At 42.4% G+C, this 20,616-nt stretch overlaps 3 protein-coding genes across 3 annotated transcripts; all 3 read right to left on the bottom strand.

The window, feature by feature from the left end:
• Nucleotides 1-835: 835 nt before the first annotated feature.
• Nucleotides 836-1,943, bottom strand: LOC4333679 (deoxyuridine 5'-triphosphate nucleotidohydrolase-like). The gene is made up of 3 exons (NM_001418403.1): nucleotides 1,598-1,943; nucleotides 1,409-1,500; nucleotides 836-1,321 (listed from the first exon to the last, which is right to left on the bottom strand). The coding sequence occupies exons 1-3, from the start codon at nucleotides 1,936-1,938 to the stop codon at nucleotides 1,077-1,079; spliced, it is 678 nt and encodes a 225-aa protein (NP_001405332.1). The 5' UTR covers nucleotides 1,939-1,943; the 3' UTR covers nucleotides 836-1,076.
• Nucleotides 1,944-3,124: 1,181 nt separating this feature from the next.
• LOC4333680 (guanine nucleotide-binding protein subunit beta-like) lies at nucleotides 3,125-10,976 on the bottom strand. Its single transcript, NM_001418402.1, has 6 exons — nucleotides 10,689-10,976; nucleotides 10,466-10,560; nucleotides 5,712-6,136; nucleotides 4,740-5,103; nucleotides 4,019-4,132; nucleotides 3,125-3,500 (listed from the first exon to the last, which is right to left on the bottom strand). The coding sequence occupies exons 1-6, from the start codon at nucleotides 10,795-10,797 to the stop codon at nucleotides 3,465-3,467; spliced, it is 1,143 nt and encodes a 380-aa protein (NP_001405331.1). The 5' UTR covers nucleotides 10,798-10,976; the 3' UTR covers nucleotides 3,125-3,464.
• Nucleotides 10,977-12,312: 1,336 nt separating this feature from the next.
• On the bottom strand, nucleotides 12,313-15,001 carry LOC4333681 (glucan endo-1,3-beta-glucosidase 7). Its single transcript, NM_001418401.1, has 3 exons — nucleotides 14,830-15,001; nucleotides 13,411-14,700; nucleotides 12,313-12,823 (listed from the first exon to the last, which is right to left on the bottom strand). Exons 1-3 carry the CDS (start codon nucleotides 14,897-14,899, stop codon nucleotides 12,789-12,791), a joined length of 1,395 nt encoding a protein of 464 aa, NP_001405330.1. The 5' UTR covers nucleotides 14,900-15,001; the 3' UTR covers nucleotides 12,313-12,788.
• Nucleotides 15,002-20,616: the final 5,615 nt, after the last annotated feature.

A 20,616-nucleotide genomic window follows, 5' to 3' on the forward strand; every position in this document is an offset into this window, starting at 1 on the left:
AGGGAGTATTAGAAATCTCGATAGAGGACGGGGGTATATATTACGATTTTGGCGCTTGGCATTATGACAAACGAGGGATTTTCTTTGTGTTATAAGATGATAGTACTAGTGCAAACGAAAAGAAGGGAAACACGGGTAGAGGCCTAGAGAGCATTGTGGTACTCTCAGATTCAAAAAATAGAGAAGATGTGGAAAACAAAGGTCTTATCCCCAAAATTAAGGTGTTGCATCTCTGCCAACAGGTGAAGTACGATTCAGGAGGTACATGGCACAGGTTGATGTATCAATGGAGGATGCAAAGCTGTTGCTGTTTGAGATGAAAGATACGCTTAAGGCTTAATCAGGATGATTTTATTAAAATGCGTGTTACCCTTTAGGCCAATACTGTAGGGCAAGAGGGCGTGCTATACTATACATGGAGGATTTGGAGCATGGAACAGGTCAAAGCAAAACCTGTCAGAGAGAGGCAGAGTGTAGCTCTGCCAAAACCTCTGCCAAGACTTCAGTAAACAGTACGCACGCGTGCTTGTTGAGTGGAAAATGCACATCCCACTATCCCAGCACAAGGGTGAGGAATGGCCAATGGGGATGTTGGGCTTGTCTGGTTCCTTGCCATTTGCAACGATGACAAAATTTTGGCAATGGCAGAAGTTGGGTCATTGCCGAAAAAAATTTGGTAAAAGTTAGTATCTGAGTAAGTCACTAAGCCAAATAAGACGGCAATGATTTTTTTTTCTGGCTATAAACCAGACAGACTGACATTATTTTTTAGCTTGGTTGAAAAAGGCTACAAACCATACAAGCCCATTGTGACAAGTCTGCACATCTTCCCCTTGACTAGAAAACAGCCATTCCAATTCATTAGATTCATTAGACTAGATTATTCCATTCAACACCGCAAAAGCATACGAATTTCATTAGATTCATTAGGCTAGATGATTCCATTCGACACCACAAAAGCATCCGAGGCATTAAGAGGATACAAGTGTTTCATCACGACATCACCCATCCATCCATCACAGACCAAATGAACTCCCCCAACTTCCTGGAGCTAACGACGACGATGCTTCATTCATTCAGACGCCGGTGGATCCGAACCCTCCCTCTCCCCTGACGGTGGCGTCGAGGTCCTCCACCTCGGCGACCTCCGGCGTCACGATCACCTCGATGATCATCTGCGCGATCCGGTCGCCGGGCTTCACGGCGAAGTCGGTGTCGGAGTGGTTGAAGAGGATGACCCCTACCGGGCCACGGTAGTCGGCGTCGATCACCCCGGCGCCTACGTCGATCGAGTGCTTCAACGCCAGCCCAGACCTCGGCGCTAAAACCGGACAGGCATTTCGTCAAACACCTGGTGCGCAAGCAAGAAAGGAATGGACGGAAAAGAATAAAGAGAGGAAATGCTCACCGACGCGCGCGTAGGTGCCCTCCGGGATGGCGATGCTGAGGTCCGTCGGCACCATCGCCTTCCCCCTCGCCGGCACGACGACCTCCGCCGCGCTGAGATCAGAAAAAAAAACCCACAAAAACGGTGTAAACAACCACCAACGGCGATGCCATTTTTGTTTTTCACGGGGAGACCTTGCCGGGCGCGTACCTCGACAGGTCGTAGCCGGCGGCGAGGGCGGAGCCGCGGGACGGCAGGACGGCGTTCTCGGAGAGCTTCTTGACCTTGAGCAAGGGAGCAACCTTGGCGATCTTGTGCGGGGGCTCCTGGACGGCGGAGTCAGCGGCGGCGGCGGCGGCGGAGGCGTTGCCGTTGGTAGCGGTGGCCATGGCGACGGCTGAGAGAGCTCTCGGCGGCAGGCGGTGGTGGCGCGAGAAGGGGACGAACGGTGGAGGAGGTGAGTGGATTTGGGGGAAGCGGCGGAGGCGGCAATGGTGGTTAAATAGAGGGGAGATGAGGCGGGAACAGATGGCGCCAAGTTTTCCCGCCATATTTCTCCTCCCACCAACGCCGCGCCCGAGTTAAATAGAGGAGGGTTTGGTCTCCCACGCGGTCGCTGCTGTTTTAAATGCATGGATATGGATGCGTGCGCGTGCGGGGCAGTTTTTCGGAAATCTCGCCGGATTTCCTGTGATTTGTTATTGGCAGGATGATTTTCTTTTTCTCATCTGATATGCTACTGTTTTTTTATGAAGGATAATTTGCCAGAAAAAAATTACGAATCGCTTATTATAATCCCAGATAAAAGGGTCCATATAAGCCCATAGGATGCATAAATGCATTTATCCTGAGTTACTGACCGTTTTACATATGTATAACCTTTATCTGAATAGCGAACTTTCCGACTTTTAAGGGACTGTTCACTTTAATGTCATTTTCAACCTTACCAAATTTCGGTGAAGTTGCTAAAAAAGTGGCTACATTTAGTTTGCTGTCGAATTTTGCTAACTATATAAGAAATCCTGTTTACCAAAATTTTGACAACTATACCAAAATTTTGACAAAGATTTTTTTCATCAAAGTGAACAGGCTTAAAAAAGAGTGACAGATATCAGGTGCCAAAGGGTTCGAAAAAGTACCAGGGCTAACTAGTAGTACTACATGTTAATTTCGTAATCACCATGGCAAACAACTGACCAACCCGATAATCAAAATATACGAAACATAGTGCTGTCAGTTGTCACAACTGTCAACCTGGTAAGCATAATATTACTGCTTTCTCCATTTCATATTATAAAACTTCCTAGCTTTACCCTCATATTATAAAACTTTCTAGCATTACCCACATTCATATATATTTCATATATATGTTAATGAATTTAGACAAACATATAGTCTAGATTCACTGACATATACTACCTCTGTTTTTTAATAGATGACGTTGTTGACTTTTTCCCACATGTTTGACCATTCGTCTTATTCAAAAAAAAATTTCCGTAATTATAATTTATTTTGTATGAGTTATCTTATCACTCATAGTACTTTAAGTGTGATTCATATCTTATACATTTGCATAAAATTTTTGAATAAGACGAGTGGTCAAACATATGAGAAAATGTCAATGGTGCCATCTATTAAAATACGGAGGGAGTATATGAATGTGGACAATACTAAAAAGAGAGTAGGAAATACACTAAACATGTGCACAAGCAGCACAGTACAATGGACAGCTGATATGCCTGACTTGGAAAGGGACAAATTCATAATCAGTTGTGAAATACAAATGCAAAAGTTGGTAGCTTTCTACTACAAAAAGAAGTTATACAACAAGAAGAGACCGATCCGAATGGATGATGCTTTCTGGTAATATAAACACTACATCAACTTAACACGGTGAGTCAGAGCACACGTCTTGCCAAGACAACAGATTGCATTTTTCCACTGGACATTAGGATATGATACAGCTGATTGCCTGATTCTATGCTACAAGACCAACAAACTGATTTCCATAGCCCATCGAGTTGGTCGTAATTCTTAACACAAGGAACTTACAACAACACAGGAAGAAAACTGTCCTTCAAACTATTTTCCGGTGTCCGCTGAAGGCCCAAATCTGAAAATGTTCAACAAGCAGCAACTCAAACGTTAACATGCTGGAGTTTGCACCAAAATATTTTCTTTTGCTTTCACTTCTAGAACATGGCAAATGCTAAACACAAAACTCAGTAAGTTCCGCTGGGATCTTTATGAGATAAAAAAGCACCACGTTAATCATGGCAAAGCTACAACTAAAGGGTAACGGTTGTCAAAATCAACAAATGCATGACTTCCTTACACAGCACAACGGCCGGATAAACTAGCAAATATTGCCGACCAAAGTGTTCTTCTGTATCTTAATATTAAGTGTTAATCTATGATATAAGAACATTTTCAGTTAGTAAGGATGTCAAATTAGTACAAAGTGCAGAAGTTAGTTGTTGTTTCTAAAAAGCAACTCACAAGCTATTAATTTTGGAATAAGGACAGCAGGTCTTACAACTGATAATTACATTCCAGCGTGATTATAATTTAACAGTGTTAAGGTAGTACAGTTCATGGCATGCACTTGATTATCAAAAGAAGCTTTCGTACCTTCAAATTCTTGTCCCAACTTCCTGTACACAATGCACTCCCATCAGAAGAAAGACCAAGGCAGCTTATACGCCCCTCATGAGAGTTTTGGAGGTTTCCCAAATTAAGTACCACCTATCAGAAACAAAAGAATTCACAAGTGAACCGATTTTACAAGTTACAACAGTAAAACCAATATATAAAGAGAGAAGAAATATATATATTCAAAGCCTACCCCCTATCAGTTACATTATTGAAACAAGGCGAAAATGACCCTCCAAGCACGAATTCAGCTACTCCCTCTGTTTCACAATATAAGACTTTCTAGTATTGCCCACATCCATATAGATGCTAATGAATTTAGACATTATTATATATATAGATTCATTAGCATCTATATAAATGCAGACAATGCTAGAAAGTCTTACATTGTGAAACGGAGGAAGTAGTTATCTTCAAACCAGAAAAGTTACAACATGCCGACATACAAGCATGTTTACATTGTTGACAGAGTTAAGGTCGTGTAACTCAAATAGCATATCTTCCAACTGACTGTAATATAATAGTATAGTTGTATATAACAGGTATAATACAATATTTGCGATATTTTTTCAAAAAATGGAAAGCATGACTATGTAATATATTAAAGTCCACAGTAATTTGGTCAATATTGTTTTCAGGTTCTGTTTTCACACTATCTAAGCTGTAGTAAAATTCATGAGAAATGGCCAATGATGCAAACCTCAGCGAGAAGTGTGTCCCACACATAACAGTCACCATTGGAGTATCCAGCAAAAAGAAGCCTTCCTGATATCGAAAATGCAATAGATGTAACAGTTGGGAGTTCATTATCATTTCTATCAGGTTCCCGACTGTATACTTGAAGTTGGTGCCCTGTTCTCACGTCAAATAATCTACACGTTCCATCATCTGAACCAGTACCAAACCTCTGGCCATCAGGGAAAAACTTGACACTGTTAATGTCACCCTCATGACCATGATATGTTCTAACTGCCCGGCTTGCAATTCTGATATCCCACAGCCTTACAGTTGCATCACATGAACCCGAAACAAACATATTCGAATTTGATGAGTTTATGGACAAGCTGCAGCAGAAAGTAGATATATTAGAGCACTAAAAAAAACACCTATGCAAACAGAACCATAGCAGCTTATATATTTCAAAACAATAACCAAATTAAATTAAATCACTTTCAGCAGTTCATTTGAAAAAAAGGCATGTTGCTACATTACAAAGATGTTTTCTATGCCACGTGTATAAGCCAATTCATTACTATTTTGTGCCTCAACTAGATTCATGAAATTGTTTCACAAACCTTTTTAAGACCAAATGCTTCATCTGCTACCATGTGACAACATTGCATACTCCCTCTGTATATTTTTATACGGAGGGCATACTATTTATAGCCATATCTTGCAAGCAAACTTGTACCACTTAATTGATGCAGTGAACATAGCTAAGACACATCATTAGGGAACAAGGGCAAAACACAGTGATAACAAACAAGATATATCTATCGCACTAACAGTATTCACATATTACTGAAGACGGAAACCTAGCATTCAGTAGCTTAAGTTGAAGCTGTCATATGTGAGAAGAGGATTTCAATTCAGTGCATGGAGAACAGTTAAATGCTATGCAATAGTAAGCAGGATGTCCAAATGAACCAAGTCAAGAAAGAAAGAAAAATACCTCAAAACATCTGCCGTATGCCCTGATGGGAATTCACCGCCAAATATTGATATCCTTTGGCCAGTAGTAACATCCCACAGGACACATGTTTGATCACCAGAGCTAGTAATTAGGCGGGTTTCCTGATCTGGGACATACTGACAGGATGAAACATAGCCTTTGTGTCCGGTAAGTATTCTTGATACTGGTATATTCCCATCTCTGTCTGCTTGTGAGTTAAGATTGAAGATAGAGCATGCGCTGTCAAGACCACCACAGGCAACAGATTGGCCATTGGGTGCAAATGCACATGTCATCACCCATGGGCAATGTAACTTTATGGCATGTGTTTTTTGACTTGTTAATGCATTCCATACAATTAGCCTTCCATCTTGTGAGGCACTGACTATCCAATTCTTTTCAGGGGTCCAATCCAGAGAATATACCTGCAGTGACTAATGAGTTAATGCTAGGCATAAAACATGAAATCATTTGATAAAAGCATTTATTTTTGCCGACCAATGTACCACAGAGGAATTTGAAGTGTTCAATTGCCACAGCAAAGTAGCAGAACAAAAAAAAAGGCATCTTAGAACAGTTGGACCTTGGAACTTGGAACCAACAGCAGATCATAAATTCCTTGCATTCCAATTTTTCTAGTATTGCAACTTTATAAACATCAGTAGTTTGTGACTTTGTGTTCATTTGGTTGCCAACCTAGGGGTCATATTGCTTATTTGACCTGATTATGCGGACTATCCGTAACCGGTGATCATATGTCAATGTTGCGGCCTTACGAGCACTAACTTATACACCCTAGATCCATTAGAAGGCCAGTTCTTTAATGAATTGATGAAAAGTATCCTGAATTGAGCTGAGTATTAAAGATTATGAAAAATACACTATTTCTAGCAACCACATCTGTCAACCAGCTATGCTATACACGCCATATAAGATCCTGGGGACTGAATAATGTGTCAATAGTAATGTAGATCTGCTGGACTAGCAACTGTGGAAGCACGTATTGGCGAATAGGGTTACGCTCATATCTTGTTTCAAGTCATAACCAAGGGATCTGACCAAACACAATAATCATTGAAACAGCTACTGCATTAACATTAATAGAGGCTCCAATTGCATTCTTCCACTTCTGCTTAGTAAACTGACACGATCTCCAATTACATGTTTGACCATTACTTCTAATCGTATGTCCATAAAAAAATATTAAAAATATAATGGTCTGAAAGTATTTTCCAAGACAATTCTAGAATGTCATGACACCTTTTAATATTTTGGGGAACATTCATGACCAAAATTTCCAGGTTTGACTGCACTGGATTCTAAAAGGCATCTATTTTAGAACGGAGGGAGTATTCATGCTACAGAGGATCCGAGTCCAATCAGTGATTGTACACTACCTGAAACTGTCTTCGCATGTTCAAGTATGAAGTTTTGTAAATATGCGCTGACAAAGAAGTAACTGGTGCAGCTACGGAATACACTTTGCTAGATGGCATATATGCACTATGTAATGTAATTTAGCGATATTTTGTTGGACTATATGTACGTTTAGTGATGTAATAGTGGTGTCATTATTTGTATTCAAGTATATTCATATATTTCACCGTATTGTAGTTTAACATATATATTATGAGGTCTTTTAGGACGCTCCATCTTACATGTAGAGTGGTAAGAGCAAGCAACAAATCCTAACCATTAGTTTGTATATTTGCTTTATCTAGTGATAGATATAATTCCATCTAATAATTAATAAATCACAGCAGAAGAGGAAACTATTAATGCCTGTAATTAATTAATTATTCTTTCTGCATACCAGGAATGTGCAAAACAAATTGCATACTTTACAAAGCAAACAGCTGCTGGTTTTAAAAAACAAGTGACTTTTGAAACCTCAAGATTTAATATGACAAATAAAAGTAATTCGAATTACATTCAACACCAACACAGTAATTCAGTTTTTTTTGGATGGTGGTGTGGGTGGGGGTTGGGGGGGGGGGGAGGCAAAATTATGCATTAAATATTTACTGTATGGGGCTATTACGTTCTTACCCCTGTTTTGGAGTCCAACTGTGGTTTTGCCCCTGTTTTTTAGGGTTTGCGTTTTCATCCCCCCCCCCCTCCTTCTGAAAACGAAGCAGAGCATTACCCCTAATTTGGATGGTCAGTTTAAATGGAGCACGAAAAGACATTTATACCCCCGTTTGCTATTGCATATTTGTCCCTTTTCTATAACACGTGTTTTACTCTATTTTGACCGGAGAGCATTGCTCTGAATATTTTCTTAAAGCATAAAGAGTTCTTGACAACAGAAATTTTCAGTGGGAGAATCAGACAAAAACAAGCCAAATTGGTATGGGGCCTTTGCCGAACCCTGACAAACCATGGGAACGGAGGAAGGACAGCTGGACAGTCGCATCATATGAACTCAAGAGAGGCAAGAATCGACCATGGATTTCAGTTGGTTTACTCTGCAATCTTCTAGCCCAGAGCCATGGTTATGCAGAGTCTGTAAGCCACAACTTAGGATTAGGATTTGTTGCCGAGGAGCCACTGCCGCCATAAAAAAACAGACTACTGCTTGCATCGATGCGCCGAGGAATCACCGCCGCCTGCTTGCCGGAGCCTCCGTGGACTGCCGTTTGCTTCAACGCGTCAAGGAACTGCTGCCTGCTCGCGTTTCCGCACAGGCTAGCCGGAGCCACCGCCACCACCTGCTCGCATTTCCACACAGGCTCGCCAGAGCCGCTGCCGCTGCCGCGAACTGCTGCTGGCGTCACTGCGCCGAGGAGCCACCACCTGCTTGTGTTTCCGCACAGGCTCACGACCGCTGCCGCATGCTCTAGGTCTAGGATTTGTGGATGATCTGATGGAAACGGTGGAGGATAACAGGAGACTGAACATGCTCAAGGGTAGAATGGTAGTCTCATTTTTCTAAAATCGTTTTTCCCCCTTTTTTATGTCTCCTTAGCTCATTATTGTGGGACCCACCTAACTTCCATCCATAGTAGGGGTAAACGGTGACTTCATTTTGAAAAAACATGGGTAAATTTGCAAACCCTAAAAAGTGAGGGCAAAATCACAGTGGAGATTGAAAGCTGGAGTACAAACACAATTGTCCCTTACTTTATTGGCAAACAATTTTTATTGCAGGTTCATGATTTTATTTTTCTTTCCTTTTTACGCGATCTATTACCTCCAATGAGGTAATATGAATGCCATCCATTGGACCAAGGTGTAATTAAGAGTACCATAAAAAAAATCAATATACTATAAGAGAAACCAATGGTAACAATCTTTGAGACCATGACAAGTCAAACCATGCCGCATAAAAGTGAACAAAGGGAATACATGCAGCTGTGACTAGAAAGGAGAAATAAACACTGAACTATCCTCCTAGGAGAGACTAATGTTTGTATACCAAATCACTCAACCATGTCCAAGTTTTGCAATAAGCATGTTACCATTCCATGCATAAGGGAGGGAGGCAGCCAGCGATGGTTGTCTGTGACATTGCTTCTGCAAATCAACTAGTGGAATTTTATTCCATAAAATATACAAAAACAGTATTGCCTATATGGGGAATACATTCTAACAAAACCTATTTTTGGCACTTTTTTTAGAATATGACTCTGGTTGATTCAATGGACACAAGTGAAACAACATTTCTAGGGGACGATAGAATTCTAAACAGGTAAATGATGAACTGGTTGTCAAAATTGCAATCTAGTTCAACCTAGTTCTGTCTATGGGTAGTACTATCTGATTAGGATGTAATGCCATCTATAAAAAAATATTAGCCAACACATGCTTAAATATTGTAAAGTATCATAGCGATTTCACTTTTTAGAAGGAAAAGGACTAACCCCTGCTCTGATTGAAAATGAAATACACAGGTAAAGAATGGAATTCTAAGGATGGAAGCAACCAAAAGTGCATCTACCTACACAGGTTTTTTATTATTACACACAAAATATAGCATTTAACAAAGTTACTCTACTTATCCACCTTCATCTCATTCCTGTGAACCAAAGGTCTTGAGCCTTATCCTTTATAACAAGAGCAACCTCCATAAAAGAAGACTTTCTCCGCTTCCCACAGTAAAGGATAAGCAGACCAAAACATTCTTGGACCAATAAAGGTTTACAAAGTTTGTTCCTCAAGGCAAATGGTGGCTTTATATTTAGAAATAGGAGAACCAAACCTCCTCAAAACCAGAGAGTAGCTACACACCACACAGTTCAACTAATTGTATTACCATTTATATAACATAAGGCAAATAAAGCAACAAAAGCATGCAAAACAGCAAATATGACATAAGTGCTTAATTAACTTTCTTCTTCTTGAATAGCATCTCGAATTCAAGTTCCTCCTACCAACATTCCTAAACACAAGATAATTTAACTCTAATCTACAACAATGCAACTTGACCAGTATTAAAAACATGCTAAAATCCACACAAAATTAGACCAAATAATCAATATTTGCCCAAAAATGATGCATTCAACTTAATGTCAAGTTTCTTAACTAGAGGTACCAACCCAATCACCGAATCTTACTCACTCGAAATTAACTGGGCTTACACTACCACCCCGTCTAGCACCAGTTGCAACTATTTCTAATCGCAAACAAGTGCTAGTACTTCATCCATCTCTTCTTCCACAATTCAACCTCCAAAACCGTACGACCGAACCCCAATTCGCAAAAGCTGTACCGAAATTGAGATACGAGAGGCAGAAAGTCAACTGATCAGCAACCTTTCCGCTGTGGCCTTGAAGCGTGCGGCAGCACACCAGATCCGTCGGGTTGAAGCTCACCGGCGTCCGCCCCTGCGTCCTCGAGTACCTCTCCACTGCACATACACATACACACACCCCAAAACAATCAGCAAAAAAAATAAACCCCGCTAAATTCACCCCGAGCCCTCGAGAGCTCCCACCGCCTGTGGGGGTTGGAGGGGTGGGTGGGGGGGGACCTCACCGTCGGTGTCGAGCAGCATCTGCCGCCTCTGACGGAGCCGCTCCCGCAGGGAGTTCACCGACGCCGTGGCCGCCGCGTGCTTCTCCTTGAGCTCCGCCACGGACGCCATGCCGCCGCCGCCCGCACGCCCCCCGCGACCTCGCGCTGGTTGAGGGAGGGGGGATCTACTGGGATCCGGGCATGGAGGCGAGGAACGCAATGGCCTCGGCTGGAGCTTTCCGGAGCTCGCGAGGAGGAGGAGGATACTACCACGGCGGCGGCGGCGAGAAACGGACGCCGAAATGGGGTGGAGGAAGAGAGGGGGGGGGGGGCGAGTTGTTGGGGGACGCGTTGCGTTGGGTTTAGGAGGAGGAAAGAGGAGGAGGTGTCCGACTAGGCTGTTTTTATGTGGATGACATGTGGGGCCCACCTGAACGTGGGGCCCGCGGTAGTAGGGTTGGTTTTATGGCAGACTGGGGAGAAGTGGGGGTAAAGGGACCACCGGGGAGTGACCGTTGTGTGAGCGGGCGACTGTCACATGTTTATGCAAGTTTTTTTTTTTGAGAAACTAGTTATTGTTGATTTGTTGTCAGCTAGTAGTATCTGTGGCTTGATTTTCTCTGTTGTTCAACTGAGTGTAGAGAGTTCGGAAGAAGAAGAAGATGCATCGATGCTGATACGAGATTTCTCGAAGGCTAAATCCTATGAAATGACATTGAATTTCAATCGGAATACAATGTGTAAAATAGAGAACTATAAATCAATTTATAGAAAAGATCATTTGACTTATAAACTTTGGGTCTCTAAACTTTAGATGTGTAAACTTGGGGTGTATAAACTTTAGATGCATAAATTTACTAAAATAGAAAAATAATGTGGTGCCAAAAAAAGAAACCACGTGAAGGAGGGGGTGATCGCTAGGGGCGATCGATCCTCCGTTAGCCTTTTCGCGACCTCCTACGCACGGTGAGAATGGATGGAATGATGACATCTGTATTTTAAGTAACTGTAAAACTGTTCAATTCTTTCATATAAAAGAATATTTCTTTAGATTTCATTATATTTCGCTCACAAGTCAATACAGTATGACTCAAAAATGGGAATTACAACACTTCCCTTTGTAACCGTCAATACTTTTCTTTCTAAATCGCCACCATTTTTTTTTTACAATGTGTATGGGATCCCTTTGCAAGGTTGATTCAACAACTCAGCTCTTACAGAAGAATGATGTTGAAAGGTCAATCATGTTGCCACATGGCAAGAAAAACCAACGAAGGAAAATGGCCAAAAGATCTGGCCTACCAACTGCTATCCCACAAACTAATTCCACAACATCGAAAATGACACTACGGGTACCTTTTTTTTTTCTTCCGTTTGACGGATAAAAGCACCTTTCAATTTCAGATTACGACCCTGATGTTATATTGTCTTTTGAAATCCACAAATCTCTTTCGTTACAAGTATGCACAAGGGTTAAAAACTTAAGCCAATGCAATGTTTGGGACACGCAAGAAAATAGAAACCACATTCATCAAAGAACATTATACTACCTCACGAGAAATTACTCCAAAAATCCGATAAAACTGTCATATTCCAGACAAGCATGACAACATGCACGTACAAATAATGCAACATAATCGACTATAAATATAGGCATATACATATAAGCATAGGTAGATTACACACCAAACAACCTGTATCACCATTGACAACGACTCACACGCCTCTACACAGTCATCACAAAGCCAACCTGCCCAAAGCTGCACTAGAAGAGACGCCATATGCACAGTTAGTCACACACACGCACGCACAAAGGCACAAAAGCCACAAAGGCAAACCGAGGAAATGGAAGCATCTGCTACGCCGAGAAGAAGACGGAGACAGGACGATATGCATCCTCACAGTGAGCCAGCCAACCACCGCCACCATAAAACGTTACATTATTGTCCGTGGCTTTATTCGATTCGCGCAGGCGTTTGTAGGGCCGGAAAACTTGTATAGTAGATCATCATATATGGTGATAGCTGCAGAAGAAAACGAATTATATATGGGCCATGGACTGGAGCTGTGTGGAGGATAAAATGGTTAATAGGTAATTGAGTCCGTGATGGTTGGTGTTCATCATTGGCCTCCGGTGTACACACATGAGCCATAGCCTGCAGAAAAATCATAGAGGAGTTTTTCAGATTAGCACAGTTAATTTTGATTGACCAACAGCATATTATGTGGAAAAGAGACTGTTTACATTGCTGCAAAAATTGATTTTTAGCTAAACAGATGGAATTTATCCACTAATCCAAACTTATAGTAAACAATCATAACGAGCAGCTCTATACCAACAGCAAGAAAGCAGGTAAAGGCACGCAGTAGATAACTTCGGAGTTCAGAGAGCTGTTGCTGAAAGATGAGCAAAGTTAACTTGTGCACTACTACCACTTTCCTACAGAATCCATTCATTCCCTGACATTAACAATGGAAAACACTAGTCCTGCAAATTGCATATGTTTACCTACTAAATGCAAGCTTTTGCAGCAAAAAAGCGAGACATTTCAGTAAGAAAAGGCCTGCCTCAGCAGTGCAGGAAGCCACATTGCAAGTGCCCCAGCAATTCAGCACATGAGCAATGTCGATCGAATGAATGAATAAATGAATGAATGTGAGCAATTTGGAAAAAAAATCTTGAAATATTGACAAATTTATGCAAAACTTGGAAAAAAAAAAGAGCTTGAATGTGTGCACGTACTGGGGTTGTCAGAGGTGAGCGTGGCGGAGGAGCGGAAGTCGCAGTTCCAGGGGTGGCGGCCGGCGGCCTGGTAGAGCTGGTTCATGGCGTAGGCGGCGTGGGCGCGCACCGTGTTGGGCTCGAAGCACGCGCCACCGGCCTGGATGGCGCCGCAGTCCACGCCCACCTGCGCGCACGCGTAGTCCAGGTCGGCCTGCAGGTCCGCCTCCGTCGCGCCGGCGCTCGCCACGCACCACCCGCCGCCGCCGCCCCTCGGCTGCTGCTGCGATGCCCCGCCGTTGCTCGGGCTCGCCGCGCCGCCGGACGACGACGTCAGGCCGGCGTCGTACGCCATGGTGAGGTCGGTGTGGTACAGCCCGAACGAGCGCTCCGACGTCGGGCCGGGCTTGAGGTCCTCGTCGTAGAGCGCGAACAGGTACGTGTCCACGGGCTTGCCCGGCATCAGCGGCGTGCCGGCGCCGGACCGCAGGTGGGAGACGAGGTTGGAGACGTAGGCCCTGGCGTTGTCCGCCGTGGCGCCGGCCTCCCCGGCGTCGCCCCTGGTCGGCCACCCGGTCTCCGCCACCACGATCTCCACGTCGCCGTACCCGGCGCGCCCCAGCGCCGACTTGACGGCGTCCACCTGCGCGTCGAACATGTTGGTGTACTTGATCTTGGACCCGGCGTCGACGCGGCCGGCATTGGGCTGGAAGAGGCAGAAGGCCAGCGTCTCCGGCCGCGGGTCGGACTGGTAGGCGAAGTAGGGGTAGGGGTTGATCATGAATGGCGCGGTGGTCTTGCTCAGGAAGCCCAGGATCTGGGTCAGCTGCGGCGAGATGTCCGGGTGGAAGGCGCCGGTGGACGGCGGGTCGGACTGCGCGAGCACGGCCATGGTGTTCACGGTGGAGAACTTGATCCTGGCGGCCCCGTCGCCGGCCGCGGCGGCGGCGGCGCGGAGGTTCTGCATGGCGGGGAGGAGCGCGGCGGCGAGGGAGGCGTCCCCGGACTCGAGGACCTCGTTCCCGACGGCCACGACGGAGATGGTCGACGCCGGCACGAACGGGAGCACGTTGGCGGCGAGCCACCGGGACGCGGCGGCGGGGTCGGCGGCGAGCGAGGGGATGTCGCCGTTGGCCACGCCAACCACGAGCGAGATGCCCGTGCCGGCGAGCGCGCGCATGATCCCCGGATCAACGCCGTACAGCCTGACCTTGGAGATGGTCGTCGACTTGAGCAGCTTCGCCGTCTCCTCCGGCGCCGGCAGGTTGTCCGCCACCTCGCCGTAGTTCACCCCGATGTACGATTGCGCTCCTGCACCCAATCCAACCAATCAAAAACCAAAAAGCCATGGAAAGAAAAAATTCCCCGAGCTTTACAGCTTCTTGATCCGGCAATTTCCTCGGGACACGAGACCGATCAAACCACCCAAAAGCTACTTACTCGACGCGGCGACGAAGCAGCAGAGCGAGACGGCCAGAGCCAAAAGGAGCTTTCTCGACTCGGCCTCCATGGATTCGAGCTCGCGCCGCGCCCAGAGCAGAAAGGAGAAGTGTGAAAGCAGCAGCAGCAGCAGCAGACGAACAAAGAAGATATGGACGCGGCGGCCAAGTGTGGCGTGAAGAGTGAAGACGGCGATGACGACGACCCAAGGAACGGAAGCCGACCAAATCATCCAAGAATCATATGCCTACGCGGATGGAGCCTACCCCCTACGCGACGCGGCTGCTGCTACCCGGTGGCGCCCGCGCGGCTGCGTTGCGTTTGCGTGCGCCCGCCCGCCGGGAAAGCCGCGGATTCGTGGCGGGGGTAAGGTATTATTTGGTGTGCAAAACAAATGGAGTAGTATAGGAGTACAAGTACTCGTGGACGTACGTGTGCTGAGCTGTGGCCACGTGCGGCGGCCGGGGGAGTGTGTGTGTGTGTGTGGGCGCGCGCCGCGGTGGAGGCGGGGATGGCCGTTGGATCGGTGGGGAGGCCGGTGGGCGTTGGACGGCCCGGATGGGGTAGAGATGGAGATAGTAGCCGTTGTTAAGCAAGCGCGGGCCACCGTGCCGGCGATGGTGGCGGTGCGATGGTTGGGTAGCTGCAGGCCTGCGGTTCTGCACGCCCGTGGACTGTGAGTGTGTGATCGGGGTGGCCCCGTTTGGGTATTACGGATCACATTTTCTCCAACCTTTTTACTGCTTTGTTTGAGGGGATGTTTAGATCTACAGTTTTCACGTGTCACATCGGATATTATATAGGATGTTCAGGCACTAAAAAAACTAATTACATAATTTGTCAGTAAATCGCGAGACGAGTTTATAAAGCCTAATTAATCTATCATCAGCAATGTTTACTGTAGCACTACATTGTCAAATCATGGAACAATTAGGGTGAAAGGGTGAAAATTAGTCGCAATCTATGTAATTAGTTATTTTTAGCCTATATTTAATACTTCATGCAGATGTTAAACGTTTAATGTGAAAGGGTGAAAAATTTTAGGGAGGAATCTAAAGAGGGGCTTACTGCTTTGTTAGAGTGGGCATATGTTTAGATTCCCATTTTTTTTCTTCAAACTTTCAACTCTTCCATCACATCAAACTTTTCTACACACACAGACTTCCGACTTTTCTGCCGCATCGTTGGTGTGTTTAGTTCCACACTAAAATTGAAAGTTTGAAGAAAAAAATTGAAAGTTTATGTGTGTAGTAAAGTTTTGATGTGATAAAAAAGTTGGAAGTTTGAAAAAAAGTTGTGAACTAAATAAGAGCAAACTTTTAATTTTTGCGTGAAACTAAACAGAGCCTAGATCTTGAGGTGATTTTTGGATGCCGCGTCATGGGTGAAACGCAGGATAGATTGATGATGATGCGGGAGATGCCAAGGCTGCGATGCTGGATTTTTCACATTTTGATCCTTTTAAAAAACTTATTTCGCAAATAGACCCCTGAAAAAACTTATCCCAGAAATGGTCCTTTTTGGGGCGCCAGAGTGGCTGGCGCCGTCATCCAACGGGACGGCGCCAGCCTCTCTGGCGCCGTCCTCCTGCCACCGTGGCGCACACGAACCGACGTGGCAGGAGGAGGGCGCCAGCCATGCTTGCGCCGCCCCAGGGCGGAGGGCGCCAGCATGGCTGGCGCCGCCGCCTCCATTCCTGTTTCTCTGTATGGAGTTGCAACGGTGTTATTTTTATTTTATTTTTTCGGATGTTTTTTCACACTCAGGATCACGATACAACCAACCACAAAAAAAAAATTTAAACACGAACTACCACTTAGCTAAGTCTGAAAATATCTAGCATACCACTTAGTCTACTTTGCACATTCACTAAAATTAGACCATAACTCCTTTAGTAAAACCCTTTGATCAACATGTTAAACATAATGCACTCTACCACTATATAAATTACTTAATCTAATTCAAAATATAACCACATGAAATGACATATATAAGTTAAACAGTACATAGAGATGTAATTTTTTTATTTTTATTTCATTTTTTTGATATTTTTTCACACTTAAGAGAACATAGGAACCAACCGTATAAAAAATAAACTCAAACGGACAAAATATGTGACATGTAGAATTTTCCAAAACTCTACCGAAACGGAAAAAAATATGCCATCTATTAAAATAGGCGTAACTTTCTCATACGGACTCGGAATCAGGCAAATAATATATGAACGGACATCTACAGAAAAAGTTACATCCGATTCTCCCCAGCTTTGCCAGGTTCGGCGATATTAAAAACTCCAAATTCCGCATACAAGATTGTGTTTTCGAGGAGAGAAGTTTTTCGGTAGAGCTTTGGAAAATTCCACATGCCACATATTTCGTCCGTTTGTTTATTTTTTACGTGGTTGGTTCCTGTGAGTTCCTAAGTGTGAAAAAAATATCAAAAAAATAAAATAAAAATAAAAAAGTTGCACATCTCTCTCCTCTACACTAGTTCGGAGAGAGGAGAGGAGAGGAAAAATTCTACATGTTATATATTACGTCCATTTGAGTTCAATTTTTCTATGGTTGGTTCTTGTGTGTCCCTAAGCGTGAAAAAAATATCAAACAAATAAAACAAAAATAAAAAATTTCGGGGGGGGGGGGGGGCGCCAGCCACTCTGGCGCACTCCCCCTAGCCACCTCAGCATCGCCCCGCCACGTCGGCGGTGGGACGGCACCAGAGAGGCTGGCGCCGTCCTGTTGGACGACGGCGCCAGCCACTCTGGCGCCCCAAAAAGTACCATTTTTAGGATAAGTTTTTCTAGGGGTCTATTTACGAAATAAGTTTTTTAAAAGGACCAAAATGTGAAAAATCCAGGGCTGCGATGATGGTCGCTTCTGTTCTGGCAGCAATAACTTGGCTGCTAGTGCTACACTGTTACTACTACCCTCGGCTCGAAAGTGTCGCCTCCCTAAGTTCATTCTTGATACCGGTAGCATAAACGACTGTTTGTCCCCTTGCTTTTTACCATCTCCGTTTTGTAATCTATAACGTCGTCAATTTTTTACATTATTTATCATTAGTCTTATTTAAAAAAAATTAAGTAAATATGTTTTCTTTTATCGTGGTCTGAGTTATCACTAAATAAACTTTAAGCATTACTTATATTTTTAAGATTTCCACAAAATCATTGAATGAAAACAAAGATCAAAGATTATAACAAAAGTCAATAACACAATGTATTAAAAAACAGTGAGAGTACTACTCAAGGGCTCCTTTTGCATGAAACAAAGATATATGGATAGAAAAAAAACAAAGGATTAAAATGTTGAATCTTTTAAGAAATAAAACCACAAAAAATAATCAAAACATGTGTTTGGATGGCTCATAAGAAAAAAAACAAAATTTTTTAGGTTATATATCAGTTAGATTGAGTGAGCAAAGAGAGTTGCATTGGAATTCTCTAAGGAAATAAAACCATGATATTAGAGCTCATGTTCAAATTCATATTAAAATGAGGCGCAGGACGGGAATGCATTCAAAGGAAATCTGCAACTCAAAATCCTACAAACCAAACAACCTCAATAGAAAAACCTAGGATAAATCCTTCATTTTGACGCCCCAAATAGCTTATGAAATGTTATGAATATAAAGTGGAAATCAGGCTGAACAACCTCTTTTTAGAGTTTTCAATACTGAACAACCTCTTTTTAGAGTTTTCAATACTGTTGAGGTATGGTAATGAAACCGCTCGTTATTTTGACTAAGTTTGAAAAAAATAAACAAAAGTTGAACTTTGTTGGGGTTTGTTAGTAACTAACTAGGAAGCAAGCCCGCGCATATGCGCTGGCATCTTATTTAATGTTGCTTGAAAAATATGAGTCATTTTTTTCTTAAAATATTTGTATTCCATTATCAACCTTTTTCCCAATAAATCATTTGTGACTATTTTGAATGTTGGTTATGATTTTCTTCTAATTACCCTCACAACATATAAATTCTAAACTAAAATTACTTAAAACCGTGAAATCTTGAATTATAGGAAAATATTGTGCCACAATAATAGAGTTGACTCCTATGAACTAATATTTTTACTATATGTGTTTTTATTGGAATACTTAGCAAATCTTCGTTTTGGACATCTATACTTTAAGAAATCCACATAGTTTTTTGAGAAGAGTTGTTGAAATTTAACCAAAAAATTTGAAATATAATATTTTGTATGATTTTCTTTATAAAAATCACATATTCCAATTACATTGTTCCTGCAGAAGTGTTTTTTTATTTCTGCAATTTATATCGGCCTTTGGATTCAACAAAATTTATTTTAAGTTTGGCCCAATTTTTATTCAAATTCCAGTTTTCCTTTCCATTTCGTATGGAATATTGGAGATTTATGTTATATCAATCATCCTTGAAATGCTTTTGATCTCTAAAATTTTGGAAGAAAACAAAATTGTGTTGAATGTACAACTCAGTATAGGCTAAAGACGTCCTAACCCTACCACCAAAATTGAGCCAAAAATATTATATGGATTGTGTTTTACTTCCTCTGTTCTCTGTTTTGCACATCAACACAGTCTCCAATATACATGTTCCATCATTAATTTTTTAGCTATATATTTCAAAAAAAATAAAAATATAACTGTATAAAAGCATTTTTCATAAAAAAAATTATCAATATTATTTTTCCACATAAGCATAATATTTTTTTTATTAATTAAGATTTTGATATTTGACTGCACGCTTTCTAGGATGACACATATATGAGAACGGAGGTAGTAACATTCTGTTAATACTATTTTTTCCATATCAAACCCTATTTTTTATTTGCTAATGATTTAATATTCCGAGGTTTAGCTGCATCTGTTTGAGAACTGAGGTAGTAATAAATTAAAACCAAACCGGAATCTCCTATCACATATTCATATTTCTGAAGTGGCGTATGGTATATACCACAAATTTAAGTGATCGCTAATGGCACCACATAGCTGTTTCACTACCATAATCCCTTCTTGAAACACACGTGGTTCCTACGACCCATCATGATGCCGAATGTCCATAATTGTATTTTAAATTTGTTGGCTATGAAAATTAGTCTCCTGATAAGGAACACGCTATGATGTAAAAAAATGAGATCATTCTAAGATTTTTTCCCCTCTAATTATTAGAGACTTCACGTATTGTATTAGATGCTATGATCATTTTACGATTGCTTATTTATAAAAGCATGATGATCCATGCGTATAGGTTATAGTTTCTCCCACACATTTAGAAGTAAAATAATTATGTTCGTAAAAAACTTATTAGATGTCTAACCGTAAGTGACAAAAATAAGGTTTGGCATTTGATTTCAATGAGATTTTTTAGATTTCCTTTTAAGTCGGTTGAGGCCTCAAGATGATAGGTGGGTCCAACATGTAATAACTTTTTTAGCATTGAAAATAGTCAATATGAATGAATCATAAATTATTAATTTGCTTAAAATATACAATGGTTTAAACCGATCATATATTGGGTATATAATTTATAATCATTTAAACTTCGCTTATTTGTTTATAAAACCCATGAAGAACAATTTGTGTGTGAGACATCAATATGGAACATGCAGAAATTCTTTTACCATAAATGAAAGTGCAGTAAATACCTTTTAACTGCAATAGAAAAAAAAAGCAGGGAAGAAAAGGAGCATGCGTGCGTACATGCGGGAGCCCATGGAAAGGATTTCGGATTTTTTTTTTGTTAGATCAATCCATCTATTAGAAACTTTGTTACCAAATACTCCCTCCATCTATTTTTGATAGTAAT

The sequence above is a fragment of the Oryza sativa genome, chromosome 3 (assembly GCF_034140825.1).
Source record: "Oryza sativa Japonica Group chromosome 3, ASM3414082v1".
NCBI lineage: Eukaryota > Viridiplantae > Streptophyta > Magnoliopsida > Poales > Poaceae > Oryza > Oryza sativa.

Coding starts and splice junctions, on each gene's coding strand:
- LOC4333679 (NM_001418403.1), bottom strand. CDS start 1,938: ATGGCGGGAAAACTTGGCGCCATCTGTTCCCGCCTCATCTCCCCTCTA. Junction 1,501..1,597: donor GCCGGCTACGACCTGTCGAG/GTACGCGCCCGG, acceptor TTCTGATCTCAG/CGCGGCGGAGGTCGTCGTGC. Junction 1,322..1,408: donor GGGCACCTACGCGCGCGTCG/GTGAGCATTTCC, acceptor GTCCGGTTTTAG/CGCCGAGGTCTGGGCTGGCG.
- LOC4333680 (NM_001418402.1), bottom strand. CDS start 10,797: ATGGCGTCCGTGGCGGAGCTCAAGGAGAAGCACGCGGCGGCCACGGCG. Junction 5,104..5,711: donor CATACGGCAGATGTTTTGAG/GTATTTTTCTTT, acceptor TTTCTGCTGCAG/CTTGTCCATAAACTCATCAA. Junction 4,133..4,739: donor GGGACACACTTCTCGCTGAG/GTTTGCATCATT, acceptor TGTTTCTGATAG/GTGGTACTTAATTTGGGAAA.
- LOC4333681 (NM_001418401.1), bottom strand. CDS start 14,899: ATGGAGGCCGAGTCGAGAAAGCTCCTTTTGGCTCTGGCCGTCTCGCTC. Junction 14,701..14,829: donor CTGCTTCGTCGCCGCGTCGA/GTAAGTAGCTTT, acceptor GATTGGGTGCAG/GAGCGCAATCGTACATCGGG. Junction 12,824..13,410: donor GCTCACCTCTGACAACCCCA/GTACGTGCACAC, acceptor ATTTTTCTGCAG/GCTATGGCTCATGTGTGTAC.